Source organism: Neopelma chrysocephalum, unplaced genomic scaffold (genome assembly GCF_003984885.1).
Source record: "Neopelma chrysocephalum unplaced genomic scaffold, ASM398488v2 Primary Assembly neopelma1_88, whole genome shotgun sequence".
Taxonomy (NCBI): domain Eukaryota; kingdom Metazoa; phylum Chordata; class Aves; order Passeriformes; family Pipridae; genus Neopelma; species Neopelma chrysocephalum.
Genome location: NW_020897750.1, coordinates 699,991 through 721,861, shown reverse-complemented (window position 1 = coordinate 721,861; position 21,871 = coordinate 699,991). Strand labels below are relative to the sequence as shown.

At 45.5% G+C, this 21,871-nt stretch overlaps 1 protein-coding gene and 1 long non-coding RNA gene across 3 annotated transcripts; both read right to left on the bottom strand.

Annotated features, from left to right (window-relative positions):
• Positions 1-15,985: 15,985 nt before the first annotated feature.
• On the bottom strand, positions 15,986-17,918 carry LOC113972079. Its single transcript, XR_003535758.1, has 3 exons — positions 17,778-17,918; positions 17,323-17,628; positions 15,986-16,085 (listed from the first exon to the last, which is right to left on the bottom strand). It is a non-coding gene; the product is annotated as an uncharacterized LOC113972079 (long non-coding RNA).
• Positions 17,919-19,278: 1,360 nt separating this feature from the next.
• LOC113972077 lies at positions 19,279-21,165 on the bottom strand. 2 transcript variants are annotated; one of them, XR_003535757.1, is made up of 4 exons: positions 21,085-21,165; positions 20,637-20,954; positions 19,411-20,191; positions 19,279-19,331 (listed from the first exon to the last, which is right to left on the bottom strand). XR_003535757.1 is itself a non-coding variant. In XM_027692753.1 (3 exons), exons 1-3 carry the CDS (start codon positions 21,148-21,150, stop codon positions 19,481-19,483), a joined length of 1,095 nt encoding a protein of 364 aa, XP_027548554.1. In that variant the 5' UTR covers positions 21,151-21,165; the 3' UTR covers positions 19,343-19,480. The 2 variants fall into 2 exon arrangements, 1 of the variants encoding a protein (XP_027548554.1); XM_027692753.1 differs by lacking the exon at positions 19,279-19,331 and having other exon boundaries at positions 19,343-20,191.
• Positions 21,166-21,871: the final 706 nt, after the last annotated feature.

Here is a 21,871-nt window from a genome sequence, read left to right as displayed (position 1 = left end):
TGAATTTTTACAGGTGCATTCTCCTTAGCGTGTAAGCCATGCCAGTCTAGGAGCAAGAACGCAATGCACTCTACTAGGTGGAATTTGGCCCTGTCTGGTCTATTTTCATTCTGGACTGCAGCAAAGGGAAGCATTGATTTCATCAGCTTGTTCCAAGAGTTATTTCACTTACTGTGCAAGATGCAGTCTGTGAATGGTACATGGCAGTTACACTTCACAAAACAAACAATCTTCTCTCTGTAATTTATGTGTAGAAGGGTACTTGAATCTTTCATATGTAAACGATTAACAAGACCTATCTTAGCCAGCTCTACTGAGTAGGAACCAAAGCTAACAGAGATAGTGCTGTTCCTAATTTGTTATTGGTGGTGGGAAATCAGAAAAATCCCCCAGGATGGCAGTGGGGGTGGAGTTGCACGGACAGCTGTGTGCCAGATACACGTTTTGCTGCATGCCAGCTTATATTGCTTTCTTCTTGTGCAGCTAATGTTCGTTGCATTCCTATTTATAGTTCCCATCTTTCGGTCAGTTGTCACTGCTCCAAAAGAAATAATGGCAAGCTGTAACGTTCCATACTGAGTGACACTAAACACTCCTTTTACATCCTCAACATCTCTCCTCTTGCAAAGCTCATCACAGGTACCTGCTCGTCTTTCTCAGAAGAGATGCAAGATAGTAATTACAGTGCTATAGTTAGACAAAAGAAAGTGTTTACAATTAATCTTTCTTCCACTTTCCAAAGCAACTGTGCACAAGGGATTGCATAATTCATTAAAAACTGTGGAGATATATTTAAATTTCTTTGCCTCCTTTATTAGAAGGCAAGGTGAAACCCACACAATTGTCTTTCAGTGGTGTAATACCACACAGCTTTCAGGTGAGATACTCACATACTTCCATTGCATTTATTTCACACATCTTGGGCGGTGAAGTTACATCTGTCCTGTTTGCATATATTAGCTAGTACCAAAGTACAGGCAAATCCAAAACTGGAAAGAAATTGCTACAAGGAAGTGAAATAAAATTGGAAGAATTTTAGCCATTTTTTCTTTAAAATTTTCTCAACAGAAGAAAATAGCACCGTTTTCCAAATTTGCACAGCCTAATATTTTCATCATACAAAATTCTTTTGACTTCCTTTGAGAAGTGCTCTTCCCTCTCTCCTTCTTGCTTGTTGATAGATAATTTTTGACTTTAAATAACAGGAAGGGTGGAGCACTGAAGGGTCTAGTGTCCCTGTCTTTTGACAATCATGTTGAATTTGGCCAAAATTTGGAAAATTAAAAAAAAGTAAATTCCCTTGTCACATATGTTCTTCAGAAAAATAATGGCCTGCTTGTCAGAAGTTAGTAAATTAAACAATCCCCAAATAGTCTACTGCTGAGCTCATAGCATTTGTAAAGTATTAAAACAGTCACCACAGCAGAAACACCAGCAACCTGATGGAGTAACAAAGAAAGCAGCAGCCAGGGCTACTCCTCCTTCACCCTCTGCGGCCCAGGAATCCAGCCCCACTTTGAATAAACAGCCTTTCTTCTGCTGTCTGTCGACGTTAGTCACACAGTTCAAATAAATAAACATTTGCATCCCAGTGCTGCAGAATCGGAGTTCAAAGGTGGATAATTTATGAGTAGTTTGTTACAGCTGGACATAATATGGGTTTTTTTTTTTTCTTCTATGGAAAAACCACTGATAAAGCAGCGTTGAAAGCAAGAACATGAGGATTAGGGGAAGAAGCGAGACAGGGGAGAGTGTGACAACCTAATTCCCAGCCCACAAACCTTTAGGCCACATCTGTAACTGTAAAAGAAACCATAGCTTGCAGTTCTCAAAAAAAACCTCTGTAGTTCTTGCTACAGAGGTTACTCATCATACATAACTTGTGTACAATGAAATATTATTAGAAGATTCAAAGAATAAAGCATTGATAGAAAAGGACACATGCCAAACTTGCTTGTAAACAAGTATTACATTGTGCATGTGTGTGTATGGGAAAGAGCATGTAGTTAAAAAGAATGGCAAATAAACTGCGTGCTACTTAATATTTAGAGGATATCGAAAATTTAGAGGTCAGAGCCATATTCACTGGGTTTAAATTTTTACGTGCCTGTATGCTAATGATTCTTATGGACTCTCAGACCTGCACAGGTAAAAGGCAACCTAAATTTCAAGTGCCTGGATTGTGTTCAGGCCACTGGAGTGTGATTCTGCACATCCAATGAAAGTAGGAAAAAAGAGCAGGTGGCAACAGAGAAGGTGCAGTTCAGTTGAGGTCATGGTGGCTTACGCAGCCTCAAAGCCTGATGATCCCAGGAGTGAATCCGAGAGGATGAGATCACACTCAGAGTGAGGGAAAAATGCTGCCATCTGGTGCCTCTGGAGAAAAAAAAAAAGGGATTATGTTGATGGTTTGCTTCACTTGCAGTTGTGTCAGTGCTGCTGGTTCAGTCCTACAGACCTCCAGTTATGTTTTTGTTGTTCAGAGGTGTTACCGTTCCTCATGGCATATAAAAAACTAGCTTGTGAAGGCTTATGTTGAATCTCAAAACGAACAGGCTGAAAAAGTGCATTTTACGGTGGTTTGCCCGGAAGAGGAATATCTGTATTAATGTAGTCTTTAAGGCAATTTTAGGAAAGATGGTTTTAAACAAAGTCACTTGTGTCTGAGAATAGCATGCACCTTATTTATTTTGATGAAGTTATGCATATTTACACCAAGAGATTGCAAAATGCTCTCCTATCACAAATCCCATATGTACTTATTTTACTACTGCGTAGCAGAAGAAACTTGGAAGTCTGTAAAGTACATCTGAAAAAGAATGAAGAAGCTGCTCTTTGCTATCAGGTTTTGTGAAAAAGTTTAACAGAACAAGAATTCAATGCATTTCTTTTGCAGAACTGGATTTGACCTTGACCATCACCGCACAACCTCTAATGCCCACTATTTTATCCTGTGAGCATTGTAGATTATACTTAGTGCATGTCAGAAGCCTCAGAGGATACAGGACCAGACACCAAACACCACTTATTTTTATGATTTGCCTTTTACATCAGCCTATTTTGGATTGTTGTTGATACAGCCTCAGAGGATGTGCCAAATATGTACTGAGACACTCCACAGTGTTAGAATGAGGGAGTGTTATTTTCGTCTAAGATATTTTTATTTTACAGGCTTTCACAGAAAGCCATAATGGTAGCTTGGAGAGATTGAAATGACTGATCAAATAAAACCCCATACATTGCTCTATTTTAGATGTACCAGTAATAAAGATAGCTCTTTCTGGGAACTTAAATTTGTTTATCCCTTGACCAGTGGAAAATCTGAGGGCCACAGGTCAGCTTCCCACTGGAAGAAAACTGAGTAAAGTGGGTTATGTACCTTATTTATTTTTAGACACATCATTTTTGTAACAAAATGGTCACAAAACCTCAGGCATGAAATCCACTCTTGCAGATAAACTAACTCCCACAGCACCATCGATTTCCCAGGAAGATACTCTAATCCAAGAACAGCTTCAAAGTCATGGAGTAATCCAAGGACCAGACAGTCTTCCAAAGGATTTATTGTAAAACTTTGCAGAGCAAAGAGAAGGAACATGTTTGCCAGCAAAGAAAAGAGATTTGTAAAGTTATAACTAAAAGGGCTTTGTTGTAACTGCCTTAACATGTACTTTCCCAGTTCAGCCTTAGTATTTGATTTATCAAGATGCAAATTCACTGCTAGCTTCCTCTCTTCCAATGAGTGACTGATGCGGCCAGACAAAGTCTTTGCCACCACAGGTTTTTGTTATGCATACCTGCAGACAACCTGAGGCTGTCATGGCTTCATTAAGTACAGAAAATTGTGGGACGAAATAAATTGAGAGCACCCTCATTTCCTAAGTCATGAGGGGACTGCTTTTATTCCAGCTTTCAAAGAGTGGACAGGTGATTATCAAGGAACACGTTTGTTAAAAATATTTATTATTTCTTACTGTTTATTATTATTTACCATGCCCTTTGAAAACAATAAGCCAGGTTAACCTTTTTACTAAATTACTAACGTTCTCTGAAAAAAAGGAGGAGTTACTGGACTAGTGTATGAAGCTATTTCCTTACAAACCCAATTAGTTTCTCAGAATAGTCTAGCAATTGGTCTACAGTCCTTGCTCAGTGCACCTCATGCATTGCAAAACGTAGATTGCAGACTTAAGAGAAAGATTTAAGCTTTTCCTTGAATTATGCAGATGGGTACAGATAATTACCTGTGAGCAACATTGTCCATCTGAATATTATTAGCATGTGCTACTTTAAGGATGTAAAAATGACACTTTGCCTTGAATCACAACAAGAAAGAAGTGACTCCTGGCTTTTTTATGGTTTGATCACTTTAGCCAACCAGCTTTAGCAAAAAGGTTTCTTCTTTTGATAGGGAAAATGAATGTTTAACCAGTTCTGGAAGAAGACATGTATGAATGTCCCACGGCAAACCTACCACCAGCTTGGTACTCGGGCATCAGCTTCCTTATGCTTTTTATTTAAATTTTTCATACATAAAAACTGCCTAAAAGAATGGGTTCTTCTCTCAACAACCAATTACTGCTATCAAATATAAAATGTAGCTTCTGAAAATGAACCAGATCCCCAGCTGCAGATTCTGTAACTTTACCTCCTGAGGCAGAAGAAGAGGTTGCAGCTTGATTTAATCTGCTTCTGAAGTTCACGTCAGCCATCCAGGTTGATCACACACAGGGTTTGAACACTGCCTTGCAAGATGTACATTCACCCCAACAATAGCAAATGTGTGGATTTATTTTATTGCTGATGGATAACATGTGTGAACATGTGAAGACTTGGGTTTGAAAGGCAGCAGCTTCCCTGCATGATTTTAAGCTTACTTTTTTTCCTCCCTAAAATCAGCTAACCAAAAAGTACAAATACTAGCTTACATATCCATTTTAATTCTCTTATCTATTCCCCTTCATCATGTGATCCTTTCTTCCTCAAAACACACGACAGTTTTGTACCTTGTCAGCAGTAGGAAACCAAGGGCAGGGCCCTCCGGAATTTGATGGGCCTCTGACAGAACAGTCCTAAGTGTTATTGCACACTTGCTGTCTCTGCATGAACCACCCTGCTCTCTCAAAACATCCAGTGAAGGCTCCTGGAAAACAGTCCCTTCCCACAAAGCTCTTCCTGAGGGTGTTCCTTCGTTTGGAGTGCAAATCTTTTCCCTCAACAGATTAGTTTTCTCTCCTCATCATTTCCTCTTGTGCCCTCTGAAGAGATAAACTGCAAACTCTGCAACTAGTTTTTATTTCCTCATTCAGGCACTGATCAGAAAGGCACAGGGATATACTCTTGTCGAGTCATCAGCAGAAAATGCTGACTGTCACAACTGAGAAAAGAGACGGCAGTTCCTGCAAAATCTGTGTTCTGGGAAGTGGCCAATAGAGCTTGAATAACCTCTCTTAGCTGGTTAGTGGGAACATCCACTAGTATATCTGAAACATTATATTTTCCAGCAGAGGCTACAGGAAGTAAATCAAGGTAAAAGAGTGATATCTATCAGGAATATAAAGAATGTCATATTCAATTGCTTCTAATTATTACAGAGATGGACTTGTGCAGACCACACTTCAGCTGTTCCTTCCCCATGTTACCTAATGAAAAATTAAGCATGGAGATTTTTCTTTCTTTTTTGGAGGAAAGCCACAAACCACATTTTTAGGAGAAGACTACTGCTCTGCTTAGCTCTTCTTGTTAAAGCCAAAGAGATACGAGGCAATGCTTGCAGAAACAGTCCTTGCAGTAATTCCCTTCTTCAGCAACTTCAAGAGGTGCCAATCTTTTGGCCATGCAAAGTTATCCCTCCTAAGGAAGTCCTTGATCCAATAGTTTCTATGATTTGTGACACAATATTGAACTATTACCAAAATGAACTCACCTTCAGTCAGAGATAAGGACTGCAGGAGAAACTGTGCTGGCCTTCAGCCTCTGTGATACAGACTCACTAGTTATGGATGCTTGTCTTCTCATTCTCCTCACCTGGGAATCACAGCTGGTTCTCAAACATACCTATTGCAAGTTTGAGAATAAGACTCCCATGGAAGTGGTCTTCAGTCCAGATTCTTCTAGCGCAATGACTGCAAAAGAAAAATGAAGCAAATTTAAATGAATGGCAGGATTAAAGCAGAGAACATCCTGAGTTCGCAGCAGAATTCATGCTAAGAACAGAATTTGCAGTAGACTCATAGTATTGGATTAATTTAGGGGACTTTAACCTTTATATGCAGTCTTAAACAAGAAATATTAATTGGGAAGAAAATCAATATAAATTTAAGTTACGTGATTTGTCTTTTCTTCCATGACTGTCTAAAGACTGGGTGAAGACAAGTTAAAAGCCAAAAAACTCAAATTATGTTGGCTCACGTGCCTCCTAGTACTCTGAGAAAGGAATCACATTTCTGTGACAATTTTCCAGGAGTAAAATAGTTTCTGAATTCAAGGTGATATTGCTTTGTCATCAGGACTCGATGGTGTACTTGTATCTGCTGTAAGGGATTGTATTACGTGACCTGTGATTGCCATTCTGTTCCTATTTCTCTGTCGCACAAACTGCCCATCAGATTTCCTAAAACTGAAAGGTGACTCAACCTCTCTATCCAGAAATAACATTGATATTTTTTGCATGAGTGTAAGCTCTATCTTGCACTGTGATGATAAAATCCTTCCTGAGACACCCAAGGAAGATCTCTACCATGTAGGAGTTTCCATCACTGTTCCTAGAGGCTTACTGAGCAATTCATATGCTTCCCACGTACCACATTTCCACCATCTGCAGCTTTCACGTGGTTTCCAGATGTCCTATTGCCACTAGCAGCCGTTTGTAAAGCAGCCTCCAGAGCAGGGCTTTCTCACTGTTTCCAGGGCAATGCAACGTGGCCAGGTTGTAGCCCCAGCTCACCAAAACACCATCTCCAGCCTCGGCACCATCCCAGTACCTTCTCACCACCAGCCAGAAGGCTAAACTCACCTTGCCTTAACTGCACAAAGCTGCGTGATTTTGGATTTACTGTCACGCCCTGCTTTTCTGCCTTTTGTCAGTCTATGGTGCCCCACCAGGATTTTCAGAGCTGAGGCTGCCCTGCCCCCAGCAGCAGCAGACACTCACACCCCCCACGCCTAGAGAGGCTTTCCCTAAGTGCCTTTCTGCGGGTGCTATAGGAGTGGCAGTGCCCTGTTGCTGCACACACATGCCAGCATATGTTTCTTTCTGCATGGAAGCAGTAATTCAGAGCAGGAGGAATTGTGTCTAACAGGCTGCATAGGAGATTTTTTGAAGGTGGATTGGAGGGGGAGAGAGCTGCTTGGAAGAGCTAGGTGCCAGGAAGGGAACAGAGCTTTTGGGGGATGGGAATGTTTTATAAGTTGAGAAAAAAAAATGGAGGTGGCCTGAAGAGTATCATTTGTGTGCTTGAGCAGGTCCAACTGGGCTGGCCAGCTTCAGTCAGGAAATGCAGTGCAGTCCTTCCCAGGGGAGCCAGACACAGCATTCTGGTGCGTGTGAGCACCATCGAGCAGGGGAACAGGTCTCTGAGTTGGCTATTTTGCACAACTGCTTTAATTTTGGGTCATCCCAATCCATATAGAAAAACCTTTGTCTGCTTCTTCTATCATTCCCTTTCCAAAATACAGAAAAGGCTTTTGATGTGTGTGTGTGTGTGTGGTTTTTGGTTTGTTGGTGTTTTTTTTTTCCCAGTAAGCAGGTGAGAAGCAGAAGTGGACAGTTCAGAAAGATGGTCTGCCCCAACATTGCAGGAGACATTTGCATGCTATTGTGAAAAAGATGTGACACCTCAATAGATTACTTGATTTTCAAGTTGTTGCACCTAGACAAGTCATAAGTTAGAAACTCACTTGGTGTTTTAAATAGCTAATTCTGGGAAAGTATCATCTTTCCCTTACGTCTGGGGAGTTTTGTCTGTGAATACAGTAAATTTAGGCATTATACTGCATTCTCTCAACTGAGTGGGTGTTGGACCAGGAGCTCGCAGTGCTGTGGGACCACCAGGTGGGTGCACTGTGCATCCTCAGTGCCAAGGACTATAGGCTTGCCTTCATGGTGGCTGGAACCTGAGAATCGCACCTCCAGCACCTAACACCTTAAAAAAAAAAAAAATAAAAAAAATAAAGGCATTTTCAAGCTTCTGGCTCTGCTTTGAGGTTTTTTTACAATGCCTTGCAGAGGAGATGCCTGGCACAATCCGTGTTTCGCAGCTGAACAAGCGGATCCAGCAGGAGGGCTGCAGGTTGCCGACAGGAGGGAATTGGTATCTGCTCTAAAGCTGCAAGCAGCTTCTTCTGGGGGTGGGTGCACAACCAAACTTCTTCCTTATTGTACCTGACAAATTGGTGATCAGTGTTCAAAAAAACTAGTCTGGTTTTGTGAAATGGAAGGCTGTTTTCTAAAGACACAGGGAGGAGGTATAGCATCTAGCTTAGTGCTTTTATTCAGTCCAAAGGAGACAGGTTTCATTTGAATTATCAGAATATATTCTAATTTTTTAGTCTGAGGCAGAAGTATTGTTTTTCAAAATACTGCATTCAGCTTTCAGTGTCTCAGAATCCATGTGAATGTACTTGATTTCCAAGTTTCTGCTCAACTGGTCTCTCAAAAGTCTTGCTGTAGGGATTTTTGCTTTAGTGTTTTGTGTGTTTGTTTTTAAATAAAAATAATTTAAAGAAACTCAACAGACATCTGTCTTTACAGCCTATCTGAAAAGGCACACAAGTATAAAATGGTTAGATAGAGAACAAAGCTTAATGCTGATCGGGTTGATTTAGAATGCATTTTCCCGAAAAGCGATTACTGAAACAAGAATGTGAGAACCAGGCTTAAGCAATGTGGAAGTTGCACACCATTTATTAAAAAAAAAGTTACTATATTAATCTTCAGTAAAACAATAGTTTAGTCCTTCTCCACTCTAAAAGTCTGAGCAAACATAATATTATTCACCCAACTGTATTCTCACTTAGGTCAAGTTTAATTAAGACTTGTCTTAATTCAAACAGTAATACTGCATCCGTGATAAAGAGCAAGTTAAAATTCCCCTTGCATTGAACACCATCATGTTCCCAAGAGTTTCAGTGTTAGCTCAAGTTAATTATGTTTAAATTATTTCCTTTGGTGTGCCGATGTAAAGATCATCATCTGACCCCTCAGAGCAGGAGCAGCGAATTAAAGCTTTCTGCCGCTTAAAGCAAAGCCTGCCTTACCACTGCACCCTCGTGGCGGTTTGCCTGCCTTAAATTCTAACACTGAAGGACTACATTGTTAAAAAAAAAAATCATTGCTTAGTGACATTGCTTGGTTTCCTATCTCTTAAAATTCTTCCAGGGAGATTTTCAGAGTTCTCACCTTCCAAATATCTTTGTCTGGCAATGGCTTGAAAACAAAAATGACTGAGCATAAATGCTCACCTATGCAAGTTTTCAAGCATAGGATTAAGTGTGTAAAGAGGAAGCAATTTGTGTCTTACAGCACAGACCAATAACTTCCAGGTGAGGCAGTTAAGAAAACCCCCATGTTTCTTAGGCAGCATTCTTGTTTGTTTGTTTTTAAATGAGCCTTTCAAACAGGGAAGTGGCAGGAGTGGAAGAGACTGGACAAAATTTCTCTCAATTGAATCTGTTTTACAGCAAGTTTTCAAAGTTTTTAGCCTAGGAACATTCAAGTTACCAGGCAATTGGGACCTTTTTCATATACTGTGAGTATAGGGATGCTCTGGCCACAAAACCAAACCAAACAACCATGACCTAGAGGAATTTGTTCATAGTGTTATCAAGCCACTGTGAATAAACCATCATTGTGTTAAAGACATGCGAAGTCTCTGCAGAAATTAAAAAGGAGCCATGGAGTGTACAAAGGGACCTTGTCTGACTCTGACAAATGTTTTCTTCTGACCTTTTGTGGTATGTGAGTGTCTACAGATTGTAAATAAATAAAAATAATTTAAAGCTTTCTCTTAGAGACTTACACTTTGTGATCTGGTGGCTAGAGATAATGCCCCTCACAGCAGAGAGGCCATTCTTTTGTCCTGCTTTACAAGGGTCTTCACAGAAAAAAGCTTAAAATCAGCAGAAATCTACAACCTTTTTTTTCTGTCTTACAGCCTCTGTTCAAAAAGGGTGGCACTACATTTTCTGCATACCAGATGAATAAACATGATAACCCCAATGCTGACAAATTATTGAGGAGAACGTACAAGGCAAATACTATGTTGTCTTCTGGCCAAAGCTTCAGAGGACTTTGTCCTTGGTTTAAAGTGAGGTCAAATACACCAATGTCTATATACTAGCACTGTTTTCAATGCCACCCTAGCAGAAGTATGGTTATCTACCAAGTCTTACACTGATTTTTTAGATTAGCAAAGATCATTTGGTTTATTAGTTGGTAGAGTGGAGGCTTGTGTCCCCACTCAGGGACATTCTTGACCTTGAGCTGCTAGAATTATTAGTATGGCTTGGTTTGGAAGGGGCCTTAATGACCATCTTGTTAAAACCCCCTTGCCATGGGCAGGGAACTCTCCCTAGGCCAGGTTGCGCAAAGCCCCATCCAACCTGGTCTTGAACACTTCCAGGCATGGAAAGTTAAAAGCCATTCCCCCTTTCCTATCACTATATGCCCTTGTAAAAAGTCCCTCTCCATCTCTCTTGTAGCCCTTCTGGGTGCTGCAAGGCTGATAGAAAGTCTCCTCAAAGCTGTCTCTTCTCTAGACTGAACACCCCCAGTGTCCTCAGCCTGTTTTCATAGGAGAGGTGCTCCAGCCTTCTGATCATCCTTGTGACCTCCTCTGGACTCCCTCCAACAGATCCACATCCTTCTCATGTTGGGTGCCCCAAAGCCAGACATAGTACTCTAGGTAGGGTCTCACTAGAGCAGAGTAGAGGGGCAGAATCACCTCCCTCAACCTGCTGACCATGCTGCTTTTGATGCAGCCCAGAACACATTTGATTTTTGGGGCTGCCAGCACACACTGCTGGCTCATATCAAGCTTCTCACCCACCAACACCCCAAGTCCTTCTCCTCAGAGCTGCTCTCAGTCCATTCTCCACACAGCCCCCTGTTTGTGCTTGGGATTGCCCTGGCCCAGGTGCAGGACCTTGCACTTGGCCTTGTGGAACTTCTTGAGTTTTGCCTGGGGCCGCCTCTCCGGCCTGTCAAGATCCCTTGGGATGGCATCCTGTCTCTCCAGTGTGTTCACCACACCACACAGTTTGGTGTCATTGGCAAACCACCATGTCCATGTCACCTACAAACATTTTGAACAACTTCTTTTATAGCTATGCCTTCTGTTTCCCTTTGGATAGGAAGTGTTTGTAAACATGTATTTTTGCAATGTGAAATTACTTTGGTTGCATAATGAGTATAATTTGTCAGTTTACAGCAGAGCAGGCTAAGGTCAAATTTACATGCTGCTTTTGAAAGTACATCTGGCATTAGAAGACCTGAGGATGCTGCAAGCTGAAGAAAAAGCTTCTCCTCCATTCACTTTGCTGAGTGGCGTCCCTAGTTTTTGTTTGAAGCTGAAATTAGCGATCCTAGGACTGGTTTGGAAATTCATTTTTGCTGGAGAGAGGAGGACCATGCAAGCACGGGAAAAGCTGTTTAATAATAAGGTGTCAGGTAGATTTGAGCCCAAGTTGAAAACCTGAATTTTTCCTTTCTATATGCTAACTATGCTTAGCCTTGAAGTACTACTGACTGCATGGGGTGGGGGCAACTTGGTCACTTTGCTCAAGTGCCAGGGTATAAAAACCTTTAGGAGAAAATCCATCAAAATAAAAAAAGTCTTTCTGATCAACACAATATGTTTTGATTAAGCCTGCTCCAGTTAATATGAAATCTAGAGTTAGCAGCCTTTGCTGCATGTTTGGGAAGCTGTAATCTCAAAATATATTTGAAGTTACTTTTGCTCAGACAAACAGAAAGGTTAGGGGGGATTTAAATATCCAAATCCAGATTTGTGCTCTGCAGGATTTTTGTTCAGCTGCTAACTGATCATGAAGACTTTTAGAAACATAAATGCTTACAGGCTTTCAAATTAAAGCTCCCCAGGTTCACCAACTTCTGCTTCTGGGCCGACTCAAAACATAGGTCTCCTTCAGCCTGAGGATTAGCAGATCCATGCTTATCCTGAATACACCAAACCTGGATCACAACCTTCCACATCCTCCCTTCTGAAGGTGCTTGGCATGCAGCATCTGCCAATACCAACTTTTCCAGAAGGGAGCAGAAAAATATTTGCTTCCCAAGAGAAAAACACCACTGGGAGTTGGGACCTGCGACTTTGGAGGTGAATGCCTTGCCCTTTAGGATAACTAAACATGCACTTTCCTTCTCAGACAAGCTCCACATGATAGAATTCTGCTACAAAAAGTGGGGACTGAAGCCTAAGCTGGCCACTGTTGTATGCTGGAGTAGACAAGGAGGGGTGATGGGTGCACCCCTGCCTGTGTCCTGGATGTGGGGGGAATGATGGTCCTTGCTCGGGTCTCAAGAGACAAGAATTTATTCTCTCTCTTCAGCAACAGGAAGTACCTCACTATAAATCACAGTACCAAAAGCCACTGTATTCTGACTAGAAATTTAAGGGGCTTTAGGATGTACAGAAAGTTTTCTGCAGCTGACTCTGCCAGCTCCCCATTCTGAAACACCTAATTCTTATAAACATTTTAAAAATTACCTGTTGCCAAGATTATCCTGAAGTCACCAAACATATCTGGACATCCAGCTTTCTAGCCTCAAAATGACGTATCCCTGGTGAAACTGGGAGTCTGCTGAGACACAATTTTGCTCAGTTGAGGCTGTCTTTTCTGCCTGCGACCTGTGCCACAACTGGCTATCCCTTGCTATTCTTGCCAAGGACAGCCAACTGCAGGGCAGTCTTCTCTCCCAGGGGAGGCTGGTCTCCTGGGGAAACAAGTACCAAGGAAGCAACCTGTGTGGAGATGCTGAACTTCATCAGGGCTCATTTCATAGAATCATTTAGGTTGGAAAAGGCCTTTAAGATCATTGAGTCCAACCCAGCACTGCCACGTCCACCACTAAACCATGTTCCTAAATGCCACATCTATGTGTCTTTTAAATGCCTCCAGGGATAGTGACTCAACCACTTCCCTGGGCAGCCTGTTCCAGCGCTTGACAACCCTTTTGGTGAAGAAAGTTTCCTAATATCAAGTCTATATCTTCCCTGGTGTAACTCATCCTGTTGCTTGATATTTGGGAAGAGACTCACAGCCTCCTTTCAGGTAGTTGTAGAGGGCAATAAGGTCTTCCCTGAGCCTACTTTTCTCCAGGCTAAACACCCTCAGCTCCCTCAGCCACTCCTCATCAGACTTGTGCTCCAGTCCCTTCCCCAGCTCTGTTGCCCTTCTCTGGACACGCTCCAGGACCTAAACGTCTTTCTTGTAGTGAGGACTCCAAACTGCACACAGGATTCGAGAGGTGTCCTCACTAATGCCAGGTACAAGGGCACTTGCCCAGCTTTAGTGCGGCTCCTTTTCCTCGCTGGGGTGTCTCCCAACCCTGTTGCACCGTGCCCGGTGCGGCAATCCCCGCCGCGTTTGTGTCCCCTGCAGACGCAGGGACCAATCCCGCTCTCCGCCCGCCGCTGGGGAACTGCCAGGCCCGTCCTGCCGCAGCGCATCCTGGTCCGCCGGGCGGGACGGTGGGATGCGGCGGGATGTGGTGGAATGCGGCGGGATGTGGCGGGATGCGCCGGGATGCGCGGGCAGCGGGGACCCCTAGTGGTACCGCGGCCCGGCCGGGAGGGGTTTTAGGTCCTGCTGCTTGGTGTAGGTGCCTGGCGAAATGCTTGTGGAAAAAGTGGAATCTACTTCTTTGGACCATGCAGTCTGCTTTGTTCAAAAGAGGGAAAAAACAAGTTCAGTGGGAGTGAAAGCAAAAACCGGGGTCCGCAAAGTCAGCCTGTTTGCAGGTGATAAACACTTGTTATTTAGCCTGACCCTGTTTGAGTCTTACAGACTGAGACTAAAAAGGGAGAGCAACAGTTAGAGAGGAAAAGGTAAATGATGAAACGGGATGCATTCAGTCCGACAAAGGCCTCACTTGAGTGTCATGTGTCTGATACAGACATTAAGTAGTTGGCAACAAAAGCACTTAAGACACTCCAAATACTCTTCTGGCCTCAAAATTTTCAGTTCATCCTAGGCCACATACTGGTGTATGACCAGACGTGCCTTTTACCCATAGGGTGCAGCGGTGCAGTGCAGTGGCTGGCCCCAAGAGAGGGAGGCTCACCCCCCTATCCCGTCCCATCCCATCCCATGCCATCCTATACTGTCCTTGGCACACACCTGCCTGGGTGTGTCATGGAGCCATCAAGACTGTGTCAGGAAATCAAGCTGCTCCTTGCCCTCCTGCTGTGGGAGCTCCTTCCCCTTCAGGCTGTCCTGCTGCCATGGCAGGGCATCTTTGCTCCATAAAGCTCTGAGCTTGGGGAGGGTCTGGCCACTCCTCTCCAGCCCCTGCAGAGGCTCCATCTTGGTTGGCACAATGGTTGGGTGGCTGCCGGTGCCCTGCAAGCTCTGTTGGCCGGGGAGCGGTGGCAGCCTGTCCCCATGGGGGGATGAGACCTGGCCCTGGCTATCCTGAGGTGCTGCATATTGCTGTCTGTGGGCCACCTGTGGGAAGTGTTCCGTGGAGGATTTTAAAAAACTATATCAAACACTACATGCCTTAGTTCTTATATCTTTAGCAGATATAAGGACTGTAAGAAAGGTAGTTCTTATACATGCAGTACTGTCACCTACTTAGGGGTAATAAAAATACCCTCAGAAATCTAAAACTTGACATTTTCTCAACATGCTGGTTTTGAATCCATTTCTGGTATGCACAGAACTCAGTTAATTGGGCAAAATTGACATTCTTATTGAAGAAAAAGTAAAATAATTTCTTGAGGTGTTCTTCCTCAATGTGAGGAAGAACTTCTTTACACTGAGGGTTGCAGAGCACTGGAATAGGCTGCCCAGGCTGCCCATGGAGTCCCTCTCTCTGGAGACATTCCAAAACCCACCTGGATATGTTCATGTGTAACCTGCTCCAGGTGGCTCTGCCTTGGCAGAGGATTTGGACTGGATGATTTCCAGAGGGCTCTTCCAACCCTAATGGTTCTGTGATTCTGTGATTTGTAAATGTTGCCTGATTCCCAGCAGCAAATGCCTGCTGGGGAACCTGGCAGCAGCGGCTATTGGGACAGCAGGCTTCTTCCCCCACCACTTCTCAGTTGTGGGTGCAGTTTTCTGTGGCAGCGGTTGTGGAGGAATGTGATAAAGGCAATTTGCCCACTAAAAGCTACCTGGGAAAATACAACTAAATTTGAACAGGATAATAATTTCATTTATGACCCCAGCAATAATAAAGCCACAGTTTCTGGTTTTGTGTCATGATTAAATTACAATGGAGCTATACTCTATCCCCTAGAGAATAAAGTATGCCCTGATGTAAGGATGTGTTTGCATAAGGACCTTTTGCATGAAAATATTTCTGTATTTTTGTGGTATATTACCCAGCAGAGCAGGAGCATTACTTATAAAATTCTTCCAACTATATATGGATGGGGTTGAGAGAGAACCCTATGAATTCACCTCCTCAACAAACCCATTCACACTTGTTCCAGTGTGCTAAAGTAACCAATTTTACTGCGGGACCTAGTGTGTATCTTTATATCTGTTGGGGATACCCCTCTATGAGATTTAAAAATCGGGATCCAATATGTGATTCTATGGCTAATTTCAAAACATTTTGGGCCCATGTCCAACAGACACAGTATTATGGAATCTCTCACACCCATTAAAGGAGACTCTCCATTAAAGGAGACTCTGATCCTTGGGACTCATGGGATGGGGACAGTGCCAAATGGGAATTGGGTTAATAATTGCAACTAGATTTGCATTTTTAATGATTGGGATAGTTATTATACACTGTATGATCACTCATTTTATTGCTTCTCCTGTTTCTGTCTTTTCTTTCTATCAATCTTCATCACCTTCGTGGACAACTCGTAAACTGAGGAAGCTTCCTAGGAAAGAAAAACTTTGTTAAAATGCTTAAGCCATGGGGTTGATGTGAGAGACTGAAATGTTACAGTTAATGGCTTAAACACTGTTAAAATCACCAAAGGAATTTTGTCCATTGTAGCAAACTACGCAAAGAGCAACTGCTCATCTTCGACCACCAAAGCCCACCCTCCCCAAATATGCCTTCTGAGGGGAACTGGTCTGTGAGTTAAGCCACCTAAAGGGAATTTGAGATAAGATAAAGGTGATAGTATTGTTCAGATATCTCAGGTCTAAAGGGAAGTACACAGGCCTGGAGGGAGAAGAATGTATCCTAAAAGAAAGCCATTTTCAGCAGCCATGTTGAAAATCAACTCTGGCTGAGTTTGGTGGGCAGGGGGAGGCTCAAACCCTGCAAAGACAGGATGGTGCTGTTTCTAGTGGCAATTGTCCTCTGCTCAGTTGTAAAACTCTCCCCCTGCCCCCAGGGAAGGTCTGATGGGGCATTACTGGCTCAACTGTGCTGACAACATGAGAGGCAGCTGAGCGGGGGTCATAAATCATCAAACACCCCCAAGTGCCTCCCAGACCTATTCCCAAGGCCTTCCACCAGAGGAGTGCACATGACCCAAAATGTGTTGCAACAGATCTAAATCTGATGAAAGAGACAGTGTAAACCCCCTGTAGGGGAGATGCCAGGGCCTTCCTACCTGAACCTAAAGGTATTTTAACCCACTGGACGTTGTGTTTCGTGGGCTTCTTCCCCCACCATCCAATGGATCCAGACTGCAACCATCACTTCAACCACCAGACAACTAAATTGCAACAATCAAGGCTCATCACAGATCCATAAGTGGTGACTGTGAACTCTTTTCTCTTTTTTTCTCTCTTTCTTTCTTTTCCTTTATACATTTTCTTGAGTAATATTTTTATGCTTTCATATTGCTATATTACTATGGATAATAATAACCAAAATATCTACATCTCTGATTTCCATTGCAACCAAATTCTTCTAAAATAAACCCTATATATAAATACATATATATTTACAAACGTGTATCATTCAGTGTCATTTCACTCTAATCCTCCCCAAGAGATCTGTTAACAAGAACTTGGGTTACTCTCACCCAGGTCATTACAGACAGGGCTGCAGGAGGCGATGGGGCAGCAGTGGTGTGGTGCAGTGGTTGGTCCAAGGCAGAGGGAGGCTCATTCCCTCCTCCCATCCTGTCCCATGCCATCCCTGTCCTTAGCACTCACCTGACCGGCTGTGTCATTGAGCAGCTGAGAGCAGCTGAGACCATGTCAGGGCTGCAAGCCGCTCCTCACATCCCTGCTGCATGAGTTCTCTTCCAGGGTGCCCTGCTGCCACTGCAGGAAAGCATTCCTCCGTGGAGCCCTGCGCCTGGGGCGAGCCCGGCCTCTCCTTTCCAGCCCCTGTGGAGGGTGCCTACCAGCATCCTGCAAGCCCTGTGGGCAGGGAATGAGTGGTATCCTGTCCCCACGGAGGGATGAGGCCTTGCTCTGGTTGTCCCGAGGTGCTGCATCTTGCTGCCTGTGGCCCACCTGTGGGAAGGAAGAGAAGAAGGAGGCATGGGATGGAGGCAGCTGCCTTGGCACAGTGTCCTCCCAGTGCCAGCAAGCCCTGCCCTGGCCCCAAGGCAGCTCCATGTGGCCTCATCCCAAAGGCCTGTCCTTTCTGCCCCGTCCCACACCTCACACCTCTTCTCCAGGCTCAGCAGCCCCTTGCAGGTCTGGGACTTCATGTTCTTCAAAAGATTCTCCATGTCTGTCTGACATTCTGTGCCACAGAGCACCCAGAGGAGATGCTGCCTCGTGCGGGAGCTGCTCTCCTGGCACTGGGCAGCCCAGGGCTCCTGCAATCCCCCCATGGCCAGGGGGGCTCACCACCGTGTCACAGTGATCTCTGGGCACAAGGCAGCCCCGTGTCACAAAGCCCTGACAGCTCACGCCACACCCTGCTGCCAGTGCAGGTGTTCCACGGCAGAGACGAGAAACTTCAGAAAAACCTTCCAGACCTTCATTCCTCTAGCTTAACCAGATAGAAGAACTATAAGAAAGAGAGTTCTTCTACCTGCAGTAGCTTTGGCCTGCTCAGGGGAAATAAAAAACATCCTCTGAAATTTAAACAGGGACTATATCTCTCCTTTTTGTGTTTGAATCCCTTTTTTGAATGGGCACAACTGTCCTGGTGCCTGCCATGAAAGGCTTAGTTTTTTTCCATTAGCCAGGAAGTGGTCTAGTTGAGGAGACGTGGCCATAGCCTGATGTTATTTGGTACCCCCTGGCATCATTGCCAGTTCTGGTGGCGAGTGACTCGCTGACTTCCAAGAAGAAGGACATGGCTTCTGGTCAAAAAGGCAGGGGAAGACATCCAATATTGTTCAGTGAAACCCTGGGTCTGCAAATCTAAGAAACTACAGAAAACCATTCTATTTTATGATTCTTATATCTTAGACAGATATAAGTACAGTGGCTGTGTTGGAGGGGGGAACCTTCAGGCCTTGGAAGTCAGTCCATTACCTGGAAAGGTGCATGCTCTCCCACCCTGCCCCCTGCCACGTGGCATGTGACCCCGCAAGGAGCACACACACAAATCACCAGGGAGGGACGGACGAAAGAGGAAGTTTAATGTGGGGTAGGGGTTTATAAAGCTCTTGGGAGGGTCAAACGGGACCAATTACAGATGAAGGGTCTTACAGAAAAAACCAATCAGGTAGAGAGTTAACAGCCAATAGGAAAGGGTTAACAAAAGGCCAATGAGAACACCTTAGGACATCTTCCCAGGACACTCCTACCTGAGAGATAAGGGGTCTTTACAGAGAGTGTCGGGAAGAAGGAGCAGTGACTTTGCAGAGATGCAAAAAGCCGTCTTAATACATGTTTAAACAACATTAAAAACTCCTGTTTCTATAACATTTGACCTGTTTTCTTCTTTTTCTTCATCGGTCCATCTTTGGCAGGACTTTTTCCATAAATCCATTGCCACAATAAGGGCCAGAGGAAAGAGAGCTCTTCTACCTGCAATAGCTGTCACCTGCTTAGAGGTAATAAAAATGCCCTCTGGAATTTACAAATGGACTTCATCTCAGCATTTTGTATTTGAATCCATTTGTTCTTATGCACACAACTCAGGAATTTGGGTGATATTGAAGCTTTTATTGAAAAAAAAGTATAATCTATTAATGCCTATCTATCTATTGATCTATCTACTTATTATCTATCTGTCTATCTTATAATCTATATAACCTATCTATCTATCTTATAATCTATATAATCTATCTCTTTTATAATCTGTAGAATCTATTTATCTTATAATCTATCTAATCTATCTATCTATTGTGAAACTGTGATAAAACTGTGAACCAGCCTCAGTCCCAAGGTGTCTTTAGGGGAATCATAGGCTGGTCACAGGTATCACTGGGTAAGCCCAGTCTGGCAGGGCGCGCTTGGGGCAGCCAAATGCCTGAGGCACTGTCCCTGCAGCCATGGCTCGGGTACCTCCCTGTGCCGCGCTCTCAGCCCGGCGCTGCTGCTCCTGCTCTCGGGGCACACAGGTGCCAAGGAACAGCCTGCGCACAGCCCTGAGCACCCTCCCGAGCAGGGAGCGTGGCTGGCGTCGCGCCAGGCCGGGAGTAGCTGTGGGAGAAGGAGCTCCGTGGCCAAGGGGCTGTGCAGGCAACAGGTAAGCTCCTGCCTGCAGCACTGCCGCCAAGGGCTCTTCCCAGGGCAGAGCGGGCAGTGCGTAGCCAGTGATGGTGGTTGTGGCTGTGCCGGCCTGGCCTGGGTGCTGCTCGCTGGGACGGCTGGGCCAGGCCTGTCCCCACTGGGGCAGCGCTGGACTTTGGGACATGACTGGCTCGTCCTCGGTGTTGTTGGGACCAGGTGGAGCTGGAGACACTGGATGTTGCAGGTCCTCTTGCCGCAGCCCACGGGACAGCCCATTGTCAACTGTGTAGTCCCAGTCTTCCCCCTTCATGGTCAAGGCCCAGGTCTCAGTGGGGAAATGGGCTTCAAGCCATTCCAGCACCTTCTGATGGCCTAGGACGGCTTCCAGTCCCTCCAGGCCGGTCAGCACTGGCTTCCCAACGTCCAACTTTGGGTTTCCCTGGCAGATGAGAAAGAAGGGACATTTCTTGAGGAGATCTCCCTCAACGTGAGGAGGAAGAACTTCTTGACACTGAGGGTGGCAGAGAACTGGCACAGGCTGCCCAGGAAGGTGCTGGAATCTCTATCTCCAGAGGCATTCCAAAGCTCCCTGGACGCATTGCTGTGTCACATGCCTCAGGTGAGTCTGGCTTGGCAGGGAGGTTGGAGTGGATGATCTCCAGAGGGCCCCTGCAACTCTAACAACTCTGTGGTTCTGTGCTTTGACAAGGTCTCCTGGTTCCCCCCAGCAAATGCATGTGGGGCACCTGGCAGCAGGAGCTGCTGGGACAGGGCTGTGGGAGATGATGGGGCTGCAGCGGTGCAGTGCAGCAGCTGGCCCCAGGAGAGGGAAGCTCATGCCCCTGTCCCATCTGATGCCATTCCATCCCGTCTTTGGCATTTACCTGCCCAGCTCTGCCATCAGGCCATATCAGGGAGGCAAGATGGTCCTGGCCCTCCTGCTGTGGGAGCTCCTTCTCCTCCAGGCTGTGCAGCTGCCATGGCAGGGTGGCTTTGCCACATGAAGCCCTGAGCTTGGGGCACGCCTGGCCGCTCCTCTCCAGCCCCTGCGGAGGCTCCATCTTGGCTGGCGCAGGGGTCGGATGGCTGCCAGTGCCCTGCAAGTTCTGTTGGCCAGGGAGTGGTGGCAGCACATCCCCAGGGAGGGACAAGACCTGGCCCAGGCTCTCCTCAGGCGCTGCATGTTGCTGAGTGTTGCTGACCTGCGAGAAGGAAAGGGAGGAGGTGGTATGGCACAGAGGCAGCTGCCTTGGCACAGCATCCCCCAATGCCAGCAAGCCCTGTCCCAGCCCTTTCCCACCAGCAGCCTCTCCCTCCTGCCCCATCCCTCACTTGGCGCCTCGTCTCCAGGCTCTCCTCGCGCAGCTGGGAATTTGCAATCTCGCAAACCTTCTCCATGTTTGTCTTTGGAATCCTCTGGCACAGATATGCCAGAGCACCCAGGGAGATGCTGCCTCGTGCGGGAGCTGCTCTCCTGGCACTGGGCAGCCCAGGGTTCCTGCAATCCCCCCACGGCCAGGGGAGCCGGCCGCCGTGTCACAGTGGTCTCTGGGCACAAGGCAGCCCCGTGTCACAAAGCCCTGACAGCTCACGCCACACTCTGCTGCCAGTGCAGGTGTTCCATGGCAGAGATGAGAAACTTCAGAAAAACCTTCTAGGCCTTCATTCCTCTAGCTTAACCAGATAGAAGAACTACAATCTGCTGGGACAGGACTGTGGGAGATGATGGGGCTGCAGCGGTGCAATTCTGCAGGTGGCCCCAGGCAGAGGGTGGCTCATTCCCCTGTTTCATCTGATGCCATCCCATCCTGTCCATGTCTGTCATCACGTCATGTCAGGGAGGCAAGGTGGTTCTTGCCCTCCTGCTTTGGGACCTCCTTCCCTTCCAGGCTATCCTGCTGTCATGGCAGGGCATCTTTGCTCCATGAAGCCCTGAGCTTCAGGCGGGCCTGGCCACTCATCTCCAGTTCCTGCAGAGGCTCCATCTTGCTTCGCACAATGGGTGCCACCGGGTGGCTCCTGGTGCCCTGCAAGCTCTGTTGGCCGGGGAGTGGTGGCAGCATGTCCCCATGGACGGATGAGGTCTGGCCCAGGCTCTCCTCAGGCGCTGCATGTTGCT

Excerpts from the sequence above, each read along its gene's own strand:
- LOC113972077 (XM_027692753.1), bottom strand. The coding sequence starts at position 21,150 with ATGGAGAAGGTTTGCGAGATTGCAAATTCCCAGCTGCGCGAGGAGAGC. Across the intron at positions 20,955-21,084 it reads GCCTGGAGACGAGGCGCCAA|GTCAGCAACACTCAGCAACA; the intron begins GTGAGGGATGGG and ends TCCTTCTCGCAG. Across the intron at positions 20,192-20,636 it reads CTGATGGCAGAGCTGGGCAG|GGAAACCCAAAGTTGGACGT; the intron begins GTAAATGCCAAA and ends CTCATCTGCCAG.